General features: G+C 31.3%; 1 protein-coding gene across 1 annotated transcript; it reads left to right on the forward strand.

The window, feature by feature from the left end:
• Positions 1-3,435: 3,435 nt before the first annotated feature.
• Positions 3,436-18,308, forward strand: LOC143046823 (calpain-B-like). Its single transcript, XM_076219883.1, has 13 exons — positions 3,436-3,503; positions 5,371-5,464; positions 6,203-6,290; positions 7,023-7,171; positions 7,647-7,864; positions 9,382-9,412; positions 10,306-10,423; positions 11,640-11,701; positions 12,342-12,410; positions 12,912-12,990; positions 15,443-15,559; positions 16,162-16,229; positions 17,403-18,308. Exons 1-13 carry the CDS (start codon positions 3,436-3,438, stop codon positions 17,427-17,429), a joined length of 1,188 nt encoding a protein of 395 aa, XP_076075998.1. The 3' UTR covers positions 17,430-18,308.
• The last annotated feature ends 1,322 nt before the right edge of the window (positions 18,309-19,630 follow it).

Genomic DNA, 19,630 nt, shown 5'->3' on the forward strand with positions numbered 1-19,630 from the left:
TCTAAAACACTGATAAGGGACATTTTCAAAACTTGGGGTTTCCCTTTGCATTTTGGCTGTAGTATTAGCAGATTTTAAACAAAGGTGTCATGGTTAAGGTTACTGCAAACAGATTAGATAATGATGAATTAAAGTACTAGAAAACAAAATTCAAAAGCAGTACATATCTGATAATGTTGATGAATAAAGTGACTTGATGACTGTAATAAATTACTCACCATTTCATGAAATATGTGTCAAGGCATGAGGCCAACCTTGCTTGGTCATTCTTGATCTCGGTTTAATTTATGTTTTTTTTTAATATCAAAACAAATGACGAACAAAAATCCGTTCTTTTTTTTAAATTTCTTTATATAATTGTCTATATATATATATAAAAGTCATCATATATACCAGGACTAAATTTTGTATATACGCCAGACGCGCGTTTCATCTACAAAAGACTCCTCAGTGACGCTCGAATCCAAAAAAGTTAAAAAGGCCAAACAAAGTACGAAGTTGAAGAGCATTGAGGACCAAAATTCCGAAAAGTTTTAGGAAAATGCAACTATCACAAGATATGAATATAAAATATATGTTGCTAATCAAATCCCCTGGTTTCATAAGCAATTAATAACACAGAAGGGAACCTTAGCGTCATTGTTGTAGCGCTAAGGGACATTGTTCACGACCAGTTGTGAAATAAAATATTTAAAGTTGTAAAAAAAGCATACTGATTAGATGAAGATGAATACGAGTACTAGAAAACAAAATTCAAAAGCAGTATATATCTGAAAATGTTAATGAATAAAGGATTTTCTTTTCAAAGAAAGTGTTTTTACACATTTTTTATAGTAAAACTTTGCTTGTTTTGTTTTTAAAATGGAGGTTTGGATCCTCTCCTTTAGCAATAAAACATATATTTGCACTTTATATATTGCAATGTAACTATATTGAGTTTCTTGCTCTCTTACATGTACCACGGGGCTAACTATTATTTACATTGTGTAGATTGCGAGGTAATTACGAAGCATAAGTTGGTGGTCACATACAAGATGCCATCGTAGATATGACTGGTTCAATATCAGAAATTATAGATCTGAAAGACAAACCGAAGATACCAGATAATTTATATGATCTGCTATGGAAAAGTTATCAGATGAATTCGTTAATGGGTGCTTGTATCCATGTAAGTTATAGGCAGAATTTAAATAAGTTGAACACTCCAGAAATTGTTGATACATAGATTTACGAATTAAAGCAAGGATTTTTTTCAGCCCAAATAGCATGCATTGCATCTTTTAAAGAATATCAATGAATTCTTGACTGAAAACTAGAAAATTTTGTTTAATATAATAAAATTGTTCTTTATTGTTTATTTGTCAATAATTATTTAAGATATAATTATGCTAGATAGATAACTTTACAGAGTTTCGGTGACAGATGCTTGTGTGTCTACATTTTTAATTAACATTTTTACACAGATTTTAGTGTTCAAAGTGAACTGCCCGAGGTTAACTTGAACAGTTAGCTTTATATTTTGACTGAATGTAGATATTTGGTGATTTTACTATAAACAGTCCATCATGTATAAACTCAGGCTCTTATTTGAGTATAGTTACATACTCAATACTCAGATATAAATATGTAACTTTAACTTGACCCATAATCTACTGGTTCCCATAAAGGGAAAGAGGACTGTGTAAAATACATATAAAATTATGACTGTGATGTTTTGTAGTCGCCAAAAAATGCAAACACACCAGAAGTTGAGATCTCCAATTGTTTGGTAATGGGACATGCCTATAGCATAACAGGAATTACTTCGGTTTGTTTATAGAGATATTTTTTTATAATTATATCTGTTCAAATAATATGTGTACTTTTATTTAAACATAAAACATGAACATAACGAAAAATTGATAATGAAAATTAAGTTTGAAAAAATATAATTTTAGAATATGTATTATATCTTTTGTGATGGATTATTTCATTTTAAGATAAAAAATATTAAATCTTGCAAATGTCTGGACCTATTGTTCCTAACATGCTAGAAAAAAACATTTCATTTTTTGTTTCACTTTCGTCATTACCATTTCTTTTGTATTATTGGATAAAAAAATATTTATTACATTGTAGATTTTTGATGTTATTGATTGATTGTTGCTCGTTTCTAGTGGCAAATAGTTCATGTATATTCAAAATGATAACAAATTCACAATTTATTTCACAAGAAGGGCCAACCAGGATGAAGAAATGGAAATTTAAACAGCCACTAGAAAATGACTAAATGTGGATTGGGGCAGATATTTTGCCTGGGAACAGGCTACCTATAATTGATACTCAAAATATTAGGAAATTGTTATATATAGATGATAATGCCATTCAGAAAACATTTTTGAGAATAAATCATGTAATGAGAAAAAAAGGACTTGATTTTCAGATTGAAAATAATTTTGATATTTTTAAATCCCCCAGGTATCATACAAAGGCAATGATATACAGTTGTTACGACTTAGAAATCCATGGGGTAAATCAGAATGGAAGGGAGACTGGTCTGATCAGTAAGTTTCTTAGTTTTTATCTTTGAAATATAGGATAAAAAAGGTGGGAGGAAAAACTTGTCTGATTAAAATGCTGTATATAGGATTCTCGGTGGGTTTTTTTGTTATGATACGCAGTACTGAATTCATTAGATTTACGAAGTCAGAACTGATTGAACCTACAATCTCGTGCTCTCAAGAATGCGAATCATACTTTATATATTGTATGACAACACCTGACAACCAGGACGAAGTTGCATAGAGATTTTTACCAGTTGTTAATGGTTATCTAGTGGTTAAGTATTTATGTAATTGATAAGATGAGCTATATGTTTAATGCATTAAGCAACACAACTGATAGTTATCAAAGGTTCCAGGATTATAATTTAGAACGCCAGACCTGCATTTCGTCTACATAAGACTCATCAGTGACGCTCATATCAAAATATTTATGAAGCCAAACAAGTACAAAGTTTAAAAGCATTGAGGATCCAAAATTCCATAAAGTTGTGCCAAATACGACTAAGGTAATCTTTACCTGGGATAAGAAATTCCTAGTTTTTCGAAAAATCTAAATTTTGTAAACAGGAAAATTATAAAAATGACCACATTATTGATATTCATGTCAATGCCGAAGTGTTGACTACTGGGTTGGTGATAGGGACGAATCTAAACAAGATTTTTCAAAATAGAAATGTCAAAGTAAAACATCAATCATTTTTTTCTTGACAGCTGTTATGCTTCTTTAGAAATCTTATTAAAGTTTTACTGAATAATGCATGACTTAAAAACACATTTTTGCATGTAAAGTTGGTAAAATACTTACTGACTTACTGCCCATTATGCCTATTGGCGTGTGGGGCAGCAGGTTGGTGGTAAAAAATGGCTGCTGATATTTTGTAGCTCAGAACAAATGACGAACATCTCGCAAGAAGCACGGACAAAACATGGAATCGTCATTAGAGATGATGGAGAATTCTGGTAATTATCTACTCACAAAGATGTTTATAACCTCGATTTGTTTTTATCTGATCGATATATGAATTTCGAACAGCGGTATACTACTGTTGCCTTTATTTGCTTGAAATAAAGCCTTTATTTGCTTGAAATAAATGATGAACCTAAAACTTTTAAAACAAATTATCTTCCATAAACCTTTTACTGCACATATGCATAGAGAATTATACATGAAGACAAAATAAGTTTACTGCTGTTAGCTTAAAAGAGGGACGAAAGATACCAAAGGGACAGTCAAACTCATAAATCTAAAACAAACTGACAACGCCATGGCTAAAAATGAAAAAGACAAACAGAAAAACAATAGTACACATGACACAACATAGAAAACTAAAGAATAAACAACACGAACCCCACCAAAAACTAGGGGTGATCTCAGGTGCTCCGGAAGGGTAAGCAGATCCTGCTCCACATGCGGCACCCGTCGTGTTGCTTATGTGATTACAAATCCGGTAAATAGTCTAATTCGGTAGGTCAAATTCATGAAAGGGAAGGGGATTGTAGTTACGACGTGAGGAACATATCCGATATCATTTGTGAAATGGTTATTCCATAACGGTCAACCAACTCGTGATGGCGTCCGTAAAATTTACGTAGGGATGATTTCAACTTCACCATTTGGAACTCTTGATTTAATAGCTTCCTTGTGAGCAGTAACCCTCTATCAAGAAAATCATGATAGGAAATGCAAGCACGGGAATATCGTATCAATTGAGAGATATATACCCCGTATGCAGGTGCTGCTGGAATGTTGCTACTTAGAAATGGAAAGTTCACAATTGGAAAGCTGAAATCATCTCTTTTGTCGTAAAGTTTTGTCTTCAACCGACCCTCATTGTCAATTTCTAGATGTAAGTCAAGATATGAAGCTGACTTAACTGTATCTGTAGTATCCTTTATCTCCAATTCGATGGGATAGATGCGTTCCACATAGTCACCAAATTTTGAATTGTTTAGTGAAAGAACGTCATCTATATAGCGGAAAGTAGAGTTAAAGGATATTGCTAACTTCTTATCTTTCTTCCTAAGAAGTTCCTGCATGAAGTCAGCCTCATAATAATAAAGAAACAAGTCAGCAAGTAGAGGGGCACAGTTTGTTCCCATTGGTATGCCGACAGTCTGTTGAAAAACACGTCCTCCGAACGTAACAAATATGTTGTCAATCAAGAAATCAAGCATCTTGATAATATCGGTTTCAGAGAATTTTTTGTTTGAATCAGAGTGATTCTTTACAAAGTAGGATTTATCCCTCCCTAAGACAAGATACTTGTATCTACGTTGGCCATTCTTTTTTATGAAGCAAAGTAATACCAACTCTTTTAATTTGTCTTTAAGTTTGGAATGTGGAATACTTGTGTAAAGAGTAGAGAAGTCAAATGTTTTAATACTGTTACAAGATGAAAGAGAGTTAGATTGTATGTACTCTAAAAGATCTTTGGAATTTTTAAGTATCCACATCTGATTCACGCCACCTCTAGAATAGGCAGTTTCACAATAACTTTGAAGCCCGTCTTTGATTGCTGATAAAATGGATGTTAATAATTTAGAAAGAGGTTTTGTGGAGCACTTGGAAGACCCAGCAATATACCGCTGTTTGTAAGGACACTTATGTAGTTTAGGTATCCAATACAGTGATGGAAGATCCAGTTCTTCATCTTTGGTTGAAATACCAAAGGAACAAAGAACAGACCTATGATTATCCAGGATTTCCTCTTTGGTAAGTGTCGTGAGGGTATATGTTGAGTTTCCAAATGAATTAATGTGCGAAGGCTGTATAGCCAGTTAAGTAAAAAATATCCATCATTATCCGCTGTTCATTTTATTTAAACAGGATACCATTTATAGATGTATTAAGAATTTTTGATGAAATCCAACTGTGTCATTTACAGCCAGATTCATTAACATCAGAAATAGCCAATGATGAGGTATTTGTTAAATGTTTTGACAGCTATATCAAAAGGACAGATATTGACTACTTAAATCAAATCATTAATATCATCACTAAAAAGAAGCTAGGATTATATATTTTTTTATTTGTGAAAATAAGAAGATGTGGTATGATTGCTAATGGGGCAACTCTCCACAAGAGACCAAATGACACAGAAATTTCAAACAAACATAAGTAATCATATGTTTGCCTTCAACAAAGAGTAAAACTCATAAATTATAGTCAGCTGACAAATGTTAAACAATTTAAGCAAGTGCTGTCTGTCTGCCATTCAGTTATTGACTCAGTAATTCGGTTTGCTTGTCAGTTTATTTTTCAGTCAGATTATAGACATTTGTGTGAAAAAATATTTCTCTGTTACATCTTTTTTTCTGAGGGGTTTAAGATCTTGCTCACTGAATGTTCTAATGCTAAAATTGACGTAAGAACTTTGTGTTAGCAATAATGAGTGGTATCCTTTTTTCTATAATAGATGTTAAAACACTTCAAGCCCAAAGACAATATAGTAATAGTAATCTTTGAACTTTCATTCAATGGATATTTTTTGGAACCAATAGTAATCAATGAAGGGTAGATTGTATAAACTTTCACTTCTGACCATGCAATTCAATGTAAATTAAGAAAAACCGTAACAAGCTAACGAAAATTGTAAAAGAACATTATAAAAACTTTCCTGAGATTGTAAGACATATTTATTAATAAATTTATTTTACAGAGGAAACAAAGTTGGGACGTTAAAGTTTACCATGATGCATGGATAAGAGGACTTACTGCTGGAGGTTGTGGCAAAGCTCCATACGAAGGTAAAGGAAATTATTTCATCTCTGCAAGTTATATCTCTCATGTGATAGCAAATGCTAAAAGTAACGGGAGATAATCTTCTCCTAAATGAATGTTGGAAATTGTGGCAATTGTCAACATAAACATATAGGAGATATGTTTGAACAAGTGGAGCATTAGAGATTACAGTGTATATTTTCAATCTAGAAAGTAAGAAACATGACTACTGTTATAGGTTGTATCAACTATCCCAACTTAGATAGGGGAGATAATTCTGCTTAGGCAGGAGGAGAAAATTTACTACAGTATCGATAAAAGAAGGGACGAAAGATACCAGAGGGACAGTCAAACTCATAAAGTGTTGTAGATAGTTACAGCTATGTTAGCACAGCTGATCAGGACTGAACAGAATAATTGAGCTTACTAAAATAGAAAATGTCATAAATGTGTTTGAATAACTAATATAAAGGAAGGAATTACTTGAATGATTTTATAAGAAGAACTGTGAATTTCGAATTTAGATAAATAATGTTTAAATTGCCACTCCCTCTTCAATTTTCCTAATTGTCAGGTAAGTGTAAAGGGTGTGAAAAAGTACAGACCAAGTTATGATCTTGTTGATTTTTTTTTACAGGTCTTTACAAAAATGCATGGTGCTATATCTTTTGCATGCGACCAAATCAGTGTTTCGATGATTATAGAAAAATTAGCTGGAAATCATTTAGACATTTAACCTTTGACTTTCTTCTTTTTAGATCTTTTCTGGAAAAATCCTCAGTTTTTTATAACACTAAAAGATGTGGATATAAAAGACAATTCAGGGTTATGTACCCTGATTGCAACCTTGACAGAGAAAGAAAAGAATAATAAATCCTCTGTTGCTATAGGATTTGAAGTGTATAATGTAACTATGTGATTTTCATGAACTTTAGTAGGAAAGGGTCTTTTGATAATCAGAAAATATGGATGACAACACTTATTAAAAAATGGCTGCTTTTGTTCAACTAAATCGTCTTAGTTATCTCCCATTAGAAGGGGAATTTCTACAATTACTAAAAATGAGCAATGGTTCTGAAACAAAAATGACAGAAATTATAAAGGATTTATTTTAGTTACTTCATACAAATGAACTAATTTCTTCTACATAGTTTTTTTTAGTAAAACTCTAGATCAATCATGTGGAATTTTTGATCCAAAATGACAGATTACTATGTGATCACAAATGACTGCAATTGATGGTTTCATATTCAAAAATTTCAAATTCAAAAAATGATTATTATGCAGCTAAATGTTGAGTGTAACTTCTAGCCACAGATCTTATTCAGAGAATTCAGAGAGTTGTATATAAATTTAAATGGTGTAACCTAATTTTTGTTCAGCTGAGAGAATTTCACAGGAGACCACTAGATGGAGAATCAGCTCTTAGCAATAATTTAATTCTACAAAAAAGATCAGGGAATTATGAATACAACCGTGAAGTGACAAAAAGATTCGAGTTAGACCCTGGTGTATATGCTCTAATACCTAGTACATATGAGGCACATGCTGAAGCCAAATTTATGCTTAGGTTGTACACAGAGAAACCAGCTGAAAGTGGGTAAGAGGAATTATAAAGTTGTTTTTTAAATTATAAATAAACACATTAACAGGCTATTATTTGGACTTGGAATTATTTTAAATTATGGAATTTGCATAATTTCTTGTGTTTAAAATTTGTTATAAATTCCATGTTCATTTGGTATTATAATCTTTTGAGCGGTTAATAACACTTTCCATAAAATGTATTTTGGTTAGATAGTGTTGTGCGCGGCACAGTACATTCTTTTGAAAATAAACTATTTTCTTTGTTATAGAAAGTGTTGTGCACAGCACAGAACATTTCAGTACACAATAAACATAGAATTTATTAAAAATTTCAATAACAAGAAAACAAACAAATTCCATAATTAAAAATAATTCCAAGTTCAAATAATAGCCTGTTACATCTTAATATAAAAATAATAAGATTTTGCATACATTACTCAGTATTATGTGTTTTGTCTGATTGGTTTGCTTTGTCAATGGAATTAAGTATTTAAAGTCAAATTCAAAAAAAATCAGAAAAGGGAGTTTGGTTATGAAAGAAAAGAAAAAAAAAACATTGCTGTAATTGAACAATATATTAAAAAAATCCATTTTGATTTGTATTTTACATAAACCCAAAAATGTAGTTTTTAATCAGGAATATGTTAGGACAAAGCTTTTAGATATGCTTCTCTTGGTTACGACTGCATGTTGTATAAACATGCATTACTGAGTAAATCCTGGATTTCCAGAAAATTTTGGCAATGGTGAAAATATGTCCATGGAATTTTTATTTCACAACTGATGCCATAAGGGGGTGGCTTAATCCTGGAATAGCATTGTTTTCTCAATAATAATACAATCACTAATCTGTCATTAATCAATCACTTACCCAACAGTAATCGGTCTTAAATCGATCAGTAATCTAATCGATCACCCAATCGAACAAACTCCCGAGAGAGTTTGATCGATAACTGATCGATGACTTAAAGCCATCACTGGATTACTGATCAAATATGATCGATTAGTGTTCGATTACCGATCTGATCGATTAGTTAAGTCTGGATAAACTGATGATAAAATAGGTTTTTTTTACGGAAGGCATTTTTGAGCTTGACGTATTGATTAAAAACCTGTCTTTGTATGTTGGTTTGCCTTCTCATTGGCATCAAGTACCACACATCTCTGGAATTTAAACTATTAAAACCAGAAATTATACATACAAATAGTAAAAAGACAAATATTAAGTGTATGTCTCATTAAAACTTATACCACATCTCCTAATATAGGATGAATAATTTGTGATTATATACCAACTAACGAAGTTGTGGAAGATATAATGATTTGGCCCTTCTGTCATTCTGTCCATCATTTCAGTTTTCACCAGGATAGTGCCTTCAATAATTATTTTATCAAACCCTCTTCAAATTTGTATGAGAAAGTTGCTACAAATACAAATTTAAATATTTGTTAAATGCTGCATTTTGATTTTGCATCATATGATGTTTTGATTAATGATATTAAATTTAAGAAATTTTGACAACATTTCAGATTACTGGAAGAAGTTGATAAGAATGAACTTGTAAGTAATTGTAATTCATTTATATTATGTAAAAACTGGTTTACTTATTAACAGACAAAAACATGTTTTCTTCACATAATGAATCATCCTCAGAAAGTTACGAGAAAAAGGATACAGGATGCATGTCCTAGACATTAGCTGTTTGGCAGTTGAATAGAGAAAGGTGTCAATTAACATAATTTGGGCCTCCTTTTACTTTAGGGGTCCCAACCCTTATAGAGCATTTCTTAACTATCCTAAACCTAAAATCTCATCCTAACCCATACCTAACCATAACACTAGCCCTAACCATAAAACATACCCCTAATATAAAAATCCCCTAACCTAACCATGACCATAAATGAACTCTAGCCTAAAGTATAAGGACCCTTAAAGTAAAAGAAGGCCATATTCTTTGCCAGAGTTACTTTCCTTTTGTCACAATGTTTGAGGTCTACCATCATAAATCAGTCTTATTCATCATGTTATACTGACTGTAGAAATTCAAAATAAATGTTGTTGAACTATTTTGATATCTTTTAGCCTTGTTTGTGTCATCACTACTATCTAGTAAGGATAAGTACTCTCTTAAGAGAGTTTGTACCTCACATTTCATTTTTGTTAGTTAGATAAGAAAATAAAGTTTTCAACCCTTAAAGTGGCTACCAAAAGAAATAACTAAAATTTAAATTGAGTCAAAAAGAAATCTATCTATATTTAAACCTTGCATAGATTTACAGCAGAAAACGTGTAAACTCTACACTTGCATTGGAACTGACTGTGAATATTTGTTAGTATCTTGTACACTTAACATCTGTCTAATGTGAACGAAATCCGAAGGAAAAGGTTTAAGACAGGTAGGTAGTTAATATGATAAAATAAGTTTTTGTATGATATCTTCTTTTATTCTGTAGCAAAGGACAAGACAACCTTTAGATCCAGTGAAGGAATTCTTTATGAAGCATGCCACTGTAGATGGACATATCTATGCAAAAGAATTGAAAATTTTTCTTAGAGAATTGTCTGCATCAGGTAAGGTATAGAGTGGTTTACAATAACAGTTAAAGGGAGAGATTAGTTATAGAATGCTACTAGGATGTGTTCTGCGTTTATAGAGTAGATGGAGTAATGTTTCATAGAGGTATTCTCCTACATGTCTTTATAATTACTAAAATAATGCACAATCAGTAAATTTGTATGGTTAATATGGTTCATATGAGAGATGATTGTGTATTAAACATAAAAAAATCTTACAGGGCTAATTAAGAGAAACCAAAGTCATATAAATCAATAAAGGTCAAACTTTCCTGAAAAACTATGAAAGTTAAAGCCTTATTGATTGGATTCATCACTTGTTTGGGGGAAAGTTATGAGAAGTAACAATAATGTGACAGATTTCTCAAGACATTCATTCATATAGTAAAAGATAGTTTTATATAGATTTAGACTATTTGTTGAATGGTTTTACACTAGTAATTGTTGGGACCCTTTATAGCTTGCTGTTCGGTGTGAGCCAAGGCTCCATGTTGAAGGCCGTACCTTGACCTATAATGGTTTACTTTTTATAAATTGTTACCTGAATGGCAAGTTGTCTCAATGGCACTCATACCACATCTTCCTATATCTAGTTCTATAGTAAAGGAACAACTCTTATTTTGCTGTTCTTCATTTCAACTGTTATGAAGAGACATTTAATGATCACCTAAATATCTCTCGCCAATCAGGAAGATCAATATGTCCTGAGTTTTGAACTTTAGTGATATTCTTTTTCCCAATTATTAATGCATTTTTCACTGTTTTTCACTGAGTTTGACTGTCCCTCTGGTATCTTTCGTCCTTCTTTCACAGGAATTTTTGATGAGGCATCCCTTATTGAATTGTCAATACATATTTTTACATTTCATATACTGTGGATTCATTCATTTTCGTAGCTTCCAATTTTTGTGGATTGCCAAAGTCTCCATACATTCAGATACTTATAGAAAATTTGTAAGTTATTGTACATTGGAATTTGTGGTTCCTTGGGAAGCATGAAACCTACAAAAAATGTTATTTAATGAATAATAATGAATTGAAATTTCAAGTGAAGTAACTGTTCTTCTCCTTCTCACCCCAGTCGAAGACAATATTTTGTTTCCATATTCAAATAACTATTATTAATTTACTTTTAAAGCAAGCTTATATGTTGAAATTCAAATTTACACAAGATTTTGAGTAAAAAATGAATAAGTGTGATTTTTTTTAACAGAATTTGGAGAATCCATACTGTTTAGTTTAGAGGCAGCTAGATCTCTGGTTACACTGATGGATGTATCCTTTTTATAAGAAAAAAATGGTATTCCAGATATCTGCAGAGTTTATTTCTGCGGTTTTGTTTTTACCTTTTTGACAGAGCCTATTAATTCGATAACCTAGATCAGACATAACTGGATTTTACTGATCTAATTAGTTTATTTATTGTCTAAGCAGTTTGTTGTTGTTGTGCACTTGCTCTTTTAATTTGATTGATTGACTGAAGTTAAACACCACTTTCAAAAATACTGGGCTCTTTTGTTGAAATCAGTTTTTTTATTGGTGGAGGAAGCCTAAGTGCCCAGAAAAAAACACTACCTTCAAAAGGAAATCTGACAACCCTAGTCAATTAAGTCTAGTGCACTAGTCCCAGGCAGGATTTAATTCACAACCTCATTGTTAACTGGCTAGTGATAAAGTAGTTCAACTACTTAGACCACTTGGCCACCAAGGCCCCTCTTCCTTTTTTACCTTCTTTTGGTGCTCCATACCGGAGTTTATCTAAACAACTACCTGATTTCTTGTACTTTGATAATTTTCATAGCATAGAAAAATGTTTTGTAAAACCATACCTGAAAAATCGTATTTGTATAGAAGACAGAGAAATTGCAACAATAAACAGGGAGCTATAAAGTTAGCATCCTTAATCTGTATTCAGAGAAATCGGTCTGATGCACTTAATTTTGATGAAGTTGTAAAAGGGTGGAATGAAATTAAAGCTTACAAGGTAATAACTACATCGATATGTAAGGTAATTGTGATCTCTGATAAAACAGAGACATGTATTGTCGAAATGCGCATCTGGTGCAGGAAAATTGGTACCGTTAATGTTATTACAGGCTACGAAATATGAAAAATAATCTTAATTTGTATTCATTCATTATTATTCATTGGGTACTAAAATCAAAGGATTGTTGTAGTGTTAGTAAAACACAAATTTGAATGTTCAACAAAATACAGTTTCCTGTATAACTTTTATTAGAGCCAAGAAATCAAGTATCCTAGAAAATATAATGTGCTTCAAAGAAAAGTGTTACAACCAAAAATAAGTTAATCAATAGTAATATATAAAAATAAAGACATGCTAAGATTGCTATATATAGACACACAACACTAAAGGATGTGCAAGAGAATATATGTGCATAGAAAAAAAGGAAGTCAATGTCAATGGCTTGATTTATATCAATACCATTAAGATTATTTTAAGATTGGCTTTATAATTTTACAGAGAATATTTGAGCAGTTTGACAAGGATGGGTCCGCCAGCGTAGATACATATGAACTAAGCAAAGTTTTCAGGGCTTTAGGTAAGTTTTAATCTATTGTGTTATTATGCATAGATTTATCAACAAATAACGAAACTAGTTTCTACGTTTTCTACTGATATGCAATATATTATATGCTGTAATATCTGATCTTTTCAAATAATAACATAATTATAATCTTCGTACCTATTCGTAGTGTTTCTTCATGATATGTTTACTACAGAGTAAGTTATAGTGATAGTCACAGTGTTTGTTGTTTAAAACACTTTCCATTTCCAGTCCTTTTCATTGAAATTGAAAACGATTTCAAATAAAATCATATTCTTGTATTATGGAGAAAATATAGAAATACTAAAATGATTAATGAATATAAAATGTTTCATAACTTTACAAAATATATGTATAATTAAATAATTTAGGTCCATATATAGGTGCCTGTAAGTGAATTATTTATCTGTTGTATTAAGAGCATGGATGTACAAGTATCTAGAAATATTGTACAACATAGCCTCACATAGGATTCTTGAATTTGCTTTGTTGATATATCTGTGTTGAATTAATACAGTTCCTGAATAAAAACATAATATAAACATGATTTATCTAAATACATTGCTTATCATAAAATAACAATTCTGAAAAGTGTTGATGAACAAGAATCACTCATCTCTTAATGAAGTTCTAAAAAGAATTTGAAAGTTATTCATCTGCTTGAAATAGTAAGAAACCTGCTTTTTAACATCTATAAATGATATATATCTAAATCAGTGTCGGTTTGTTTCATAACTGTGAAATTATTAACTTTCAGGAAGATTTCCCAATTCCTATCTTTATACTCAGACAATATATATCATAGTTATATAATAATATATTAATTCTAATAAACATGTTTACTGCTATATATTTGAAAATTACAAGTCATTGCCATACCTTATTATTATAAAAGATTTTTTTTAATGAAATGTACCTGATTGGCTTGCAAGTTCACTGCACTTTTCAAACATCAAATAACTCACCTTATCTGTCCTGTCTGCCATTCCTCCAATAGTCCAACAAATATATTCGTCATACTTTTCTCAGGCATTACAGAAACTAATGACTTAATATTTGGTCAGCAGCTGTGCAGTAATGAGTTATTATATATTAGGGGCGTATGACATTGGCGCCGATTTTTAAAATTTTCATTCTATCATTTGCGCTGATTTCATTTTTTCATTTGCGCCAATTCTATATTTGCTCTTAATTGCATTTACAGTTTTTCATAGGTGAGTAAATACTTGCCATACATATCGGATTGTCAGTGCAGATGATGACGAGACATAAATACATATTTTTTTTCTACCCATCTCAGTTTTGAATGTTTTTGCAATGATATGCAATATTTATAGACAGAACTTTTAAGTGCTGTCCGAAATACATTTATCAGTTTCATACTTTACCTGGATGTAAAAACAATATAAATACGCCCTCTTACCAGCGAAACATGAACAGTGTTATGAAGTGATGTAGAAAATAATTTGCGATCTCAACGGTAAAATACAGCTTTCCTTTGTGGCCGAGGTTATGCATATGGACATTCAAGCAATGCATGACGCAATAATGAATGCTTTTCCACAATATTGATTAGATTTTTGTCGTTTTCATCTGGCTCAGAGCTGGCAGAAGAAAATCCAGTCTGTTGGGATAAGCACAGAGTATAAAGACAAATTAATTGACATTGGTAAATGACTATCTCAATTGATTGACAATTCATAACATTTATACAACTGACTAACGAACGAGGTCTATGATGATAAAAAAAACATAACATTCACCTGTAATTTACCTGTAACAAAATCCGCGCAAATTAAATGCAGATCGGCGCAAATACAAAACGCCGTATGTGAGCACTTTTTACACCTATCAGATATCTACTTTCAATTTTGAAATACTTTCTTCAATAGGCTATATGAGCTATGAATTATTCCAAAGGCTAAATGAAGTTACAAAATTTTGACACACTTTTTTCAAGTACTGTTGAACAGAATAATTTCATATTTAGTCAGCCTTTTATCAGTGATGAGTTGAAATGTGTATGCACTTTTCAGGTCTGCCAGACACGTACTTTCTGTTTTCCAATACTTTGAATTAAGATTGATGGTATGCTAAGCACAATAATGTGTTTATTCTTGAAAGTTTAAGTTTTGATTTCAGTTCTTTTTAAAGACAAAATTTTGAGTTGGAAGTAATTAAAAAGATAGAACAATTTTGAATTTTGATCAATATTTTTTTTTCTTTTTTGAAATCAGGAATTATGACATAAAAATGAGTGAGTGGTGTCATTTATAAAGAAGAATATGATTTTGTTGTTGGATACAGAAATTTGGTTGAATTTTTGGAGTAAGAACATGCAGAGTGTCTTTTCATCTTTTCATAAAATTACTTTGTTGCATATGATACATTACTCTATACATCTTTTACAGCTTGTACTTTATTTACTTTTTATTTACTTATTTAGATTTTACTGTAAACAGACAGGTACTGATAGCCATTGTACGTCGCTATGGAAACAGGAACAATAAAATCAGACTGACTGATTTTTTGATAGTGATCTTTAAACTCACTTTAATGTTTGGTAAATATCTTTAGAGTTTAGACATATCGTATCGTTCATATACTATACAAACCGATTGGTTTGGATAGATATAAATGTTTTGTTCTGCTTTGAATTAGTTAAATTTAAAAAAAAAGATAAGTGAAACAAGATCACAGTTAATATAGGTGAACGTTTTAGTGCTGAATTTGCACATTTCATCCCTGGTTGGGCCAAGTTAAAACTAAATAATGATATTTAGGCCCCTGTAAATTATTGAAAAGTCAAGTTATCTAGTAACAGTATATTCTTGCACTAATCTTATTACGGCTATTGGATAAGTAATTACAAAATATTGTGTAGAGTTGCTTTTAAGCTACAAAGTTTTTGTATCTCATCTTTGTTGCATTCCTCAACTGAAAAATAAAAATATCTATATAGCATCATATTGGCTTCAACATTTATAAGCAAAATACTGTTGGTTATATATACACATTCTTTATTTATTTGTTATATTTGTTTCATTGCCTGCATTTTTGTCAGGTATTTTGTGAGTTGGTTTTTGCTTCAAGGTTATTGATGAAAACTTTGTATTGCAGAGTATATTAATTTATACTTCAAGCATCTTTCTATTCTTTTTTTAGAACTATTCAAGGAACAGCAGTTGAAAACCGGTGGTGATAATGATGCTGCTTCATTCACCTTAAATGAAGTAAGTTTTCAATATAATTACAATAACAATCATGAGAATTCAATCTTACTAGAACCCACACTATCTCAATTAAGAATTTAAAATTTTTTTTTTATCTATTCTACAAAAGGGTAAATTTTCACTGACCTTTGTTGCTCTTTAACAATGTTCAAAAGCAAGACATTTAATAAATTGCTTCGCCGAGTGCAGCTGGATAGGACCACAGAGGTCCAACCTGAGCAGTTGGAGCAAAAATGGACACAATATTCGCGCTTTGAATTGTGATTTAATATTTGACACAAAGTAGGTTTCTGACACAGAATAACTGTAGTCAATGAACTTAGAATTGGTTAATATGATTTGAATTTTGATTTTTTTTTTTATATTTTTTGCTTTTGTGCAAAACACTTTGCTGTTGCGAATTGACCACCACCCCCAACCCACCCCTAAAAAAATGTTTACCCCTTTTTTTCTTTTGTGCAATGCACTATATGGTGTCCAAACAGTCCAAAACCTGACATTTCTTTATACATAATTTACAAGTAGTGAAAGAGAGGTAAATCCAAGCATATACAACATTGTGTTTTGAATTTGTTAGGATGACCTCACTTACACTGCTTTTAAATTGTCTAATTTGTCCTTAAAACAAAAAAAAACTGGTTGTTCCCCCTTTTTGCCCCTAATTTCCTAATACTATGATCCATAACTTCCCAATGTCAATCCTAACCATCTCTTTGTGGTAAGGAAACTTGTATAATTTCAGAGATATTCATACACTTGAACACAAGTTATTGTTTGGAAACTACAAAAATGCTTATTTTTGGGTCCCTAATTCCTAAACTGTTGGGACCATAATCCACAACCTTCCTTTAGTGGTATTGAACGTTCTGGTAAAATCTATAGAGATCTATTCACTTAAAATAAATGCGTCTTCAGAGGACGAGGCAGACTCAGATCTCAGATGACGATGACGACATGATAGCATTATACGATGCAATTGTTTTATGTAGTCGTAAAAAAAGTAATTACTTAATGTACAGTTTTAAATTGGTATGATTTTCCTTGATTCCATATAAAGTGGTTTTTTCTTCATTGAGTTCAATAAACCAGTGAGTTTTAGTCATATGGTTTTTTTTAAGACATAACATTTGATAATCATGAAATAATTGGAGGACTGTCTTTTCTCTTTTTCAGTATCTAGACTACACAATGTACTGCTGACCAACTGACCGACCTAAAAATCAGAAACTCAACGAGGTTAACTCTTGGAATAACATTACAATGAATTTTGTTTGTACAAAGACTTTTTTTAGTTTTAAGCTTATATTTTTACAGCGTTTTTTGTGTGTGTTGTTGTCACCATTTATTATCAATAGCGCCATCTTGCATACATTTTTCAAACTCTTCTTTTCTGATTTTTAGCCCAAATTTGACTCCCCAGTTTCAAGATACTATCGAAAGTAATGTTTTAAAATGCTAACATTCAATGAGGATCTTTTTATGATTTGTTGGCCTAGATTTTGATCAAATTAATCATTCTTAAGGTATTGCTAATCAGCAATATATATATTAAACTGCCTTTAACTCAATCAACACTATATACAACTGTATACATATAAAATGGTATCCTACCAGTACTCTGCCAATCGTGCAAAGGCTGTATAGCCAGCCAAGGATATTAACAATTCCCATCACCAGTACACTGCAACTGTCATTACCATCAATATGTTATTGGGGTAACTTTAACATTGACTGGAAGAATTTGGATAAAAATAGAAAGACTTGCTCTTGTGATTTATGTTACTTGATCTGTTGATCTATTATAAAAGAGTATTTGAGTGATATCATACGGGCTCATTGAAAACTTTATTTTAGAATCTCTTAAAACTGATTAATATAGTAAGTTTTTGTCATTATTTTAATTTCTGCAACAAAGAATATGGCAATAGGTAGGACTTTTAAATGATATACCTCGTTACAATGAATTTTAAAAGGATATTTTATATGCATGATTTTAACATAAAGGGAATATATGCTAAATGTACATTTATATGTAAAAAAATCTTTTCCTTTTTTCATTAAAGTATTTTATTGTTTTATCTTACAGACTTCTTCTTTATATTTATATATATAAAAAAAATATGTTCTTTTTTCATTAAAGTATGTTGTTGTTTTGTCTTACAGACTTTTTTTGATCAGGCATAGCTTAACAACAATTTTCTTATGGTTGTGGCCTTTTATCTATTTCTTGCATGAATAGATATTTCTCATATCACACTTTACAGAATGTGATATGAGAAAGTGATAGGTAAATCTGTGTAAATTTTATTGGCTTATCCACCATCATAAGACAATATCATGACACTTCCATTGGCTATTCATTATGTCATTTATGACTTTCAAAGATTAAGACACTTTTCGTTTCGTGTATAGCAACGGACATCTGTGATTTCTTCAAAAATATACAAAACACTCACACTATTTCGTCCGACAATCTTTTTTTCATCCAAAGGAGTAGGGGCAATAAGGCCCTTATTTGGCCCAAAAATTACTGCAAAATTAAAGTTATCACACATAACATCACTGGTTAGTCTTGTGTGGACAAAATGCACGTCTGGCGTATTAAATCTTAAACCTGGTACCTTTTGTTAGCTATTATTCATGTGTTTCTGTCCTATATGTTCTCCCATTTATTTGTATTGTAGTCTTGTCATGTAATGTTGTCATTTTAATGTTATATTTAACATTGCCATAAAAGCGGGAGGTTTGGCATGCCACAAAACCAGGTTTAACCCACCATTTGTTTCTTAAAATGTCCTGTACCAAGTAAGGAAAATAGCCATTGTTATATTATAGTTCGTTTCTGTGTGTGTTACATTTTAATGTTGTATTTCTGTTGTTCTCCTCTTATTTTTGATGCGTTTCCCCCAGTTTTAGTTTGTAACTGGGAATTGTTTTTTTTATCTTTCGATTTATGAGTTTCGAACAGCAGTATACTACTGTTGCCTTTATTTATTCGTCAAATTTTAAGTATATTTTAGATTGAGAAAGTATGTGCGCACCTAAGAAACAACTTTATATTTGGTTTGATTATGCCAAGAATTATAATAAAGCTTCTGTTAAATTATTTTGATGTTTCATGGCTGCCCACAATGTTCCCACAATGGAAATAAAGATAGAAAACTGCATAAATTCTGTCAATCGCTGTTTTTGTGAAAATAGTACATATTTTGACTTAATTGTGACGTCATCAAATAAAAATCTTTTTGTTTTGCATTTATATTTCTTGACCCTATGCATTTCTATACATTATTTGCCAATTTGAAATAGTTATCAACCATTTAATTTTCTTGGGCCAAAACCAGGCCTTTATGCCCCTACTCCTTTATTACATTCTGAAGTGTAATCTTAAAATGTCCGAT

The sequence above is a fragment of the Mytilus galloprovincialis genome, chromosome 9, assembly GCF_965363235.1.
Source record: "Mytilus galloprovincialis chromosome 9, xbMytGall1.hap1.1, whole genome shotgun sequence".
NCBI lineage: Eukaryota > Metazoa > Mollusca > Bivalvia > Mytilida > Mytilidae > Mytilus > Mytilus galloprovincialis.

Coding starts and splice junctions, on each gene's coding strand:
- LOC143046823 (XM_076219883.1), top strand. CDS start 3,436: ATGACGAACATCTCGCAAGAAGCACGGACAAAACATGGAATCGTCATT. Junction 11,702..12,341: donor CTCTGGTTACACTGATGGAT/GTATCCTTTTTA, acceptor ATCTGTATTCAG/AGAAATCGGTCTGATGCACT. Junction 12,411..12,911: donor ATGAAATTAAAGCTTACAAG/GTAATAACTACA, acceptor ATAATTTTACAG/AGAATATTTGAGCAGTTTGA.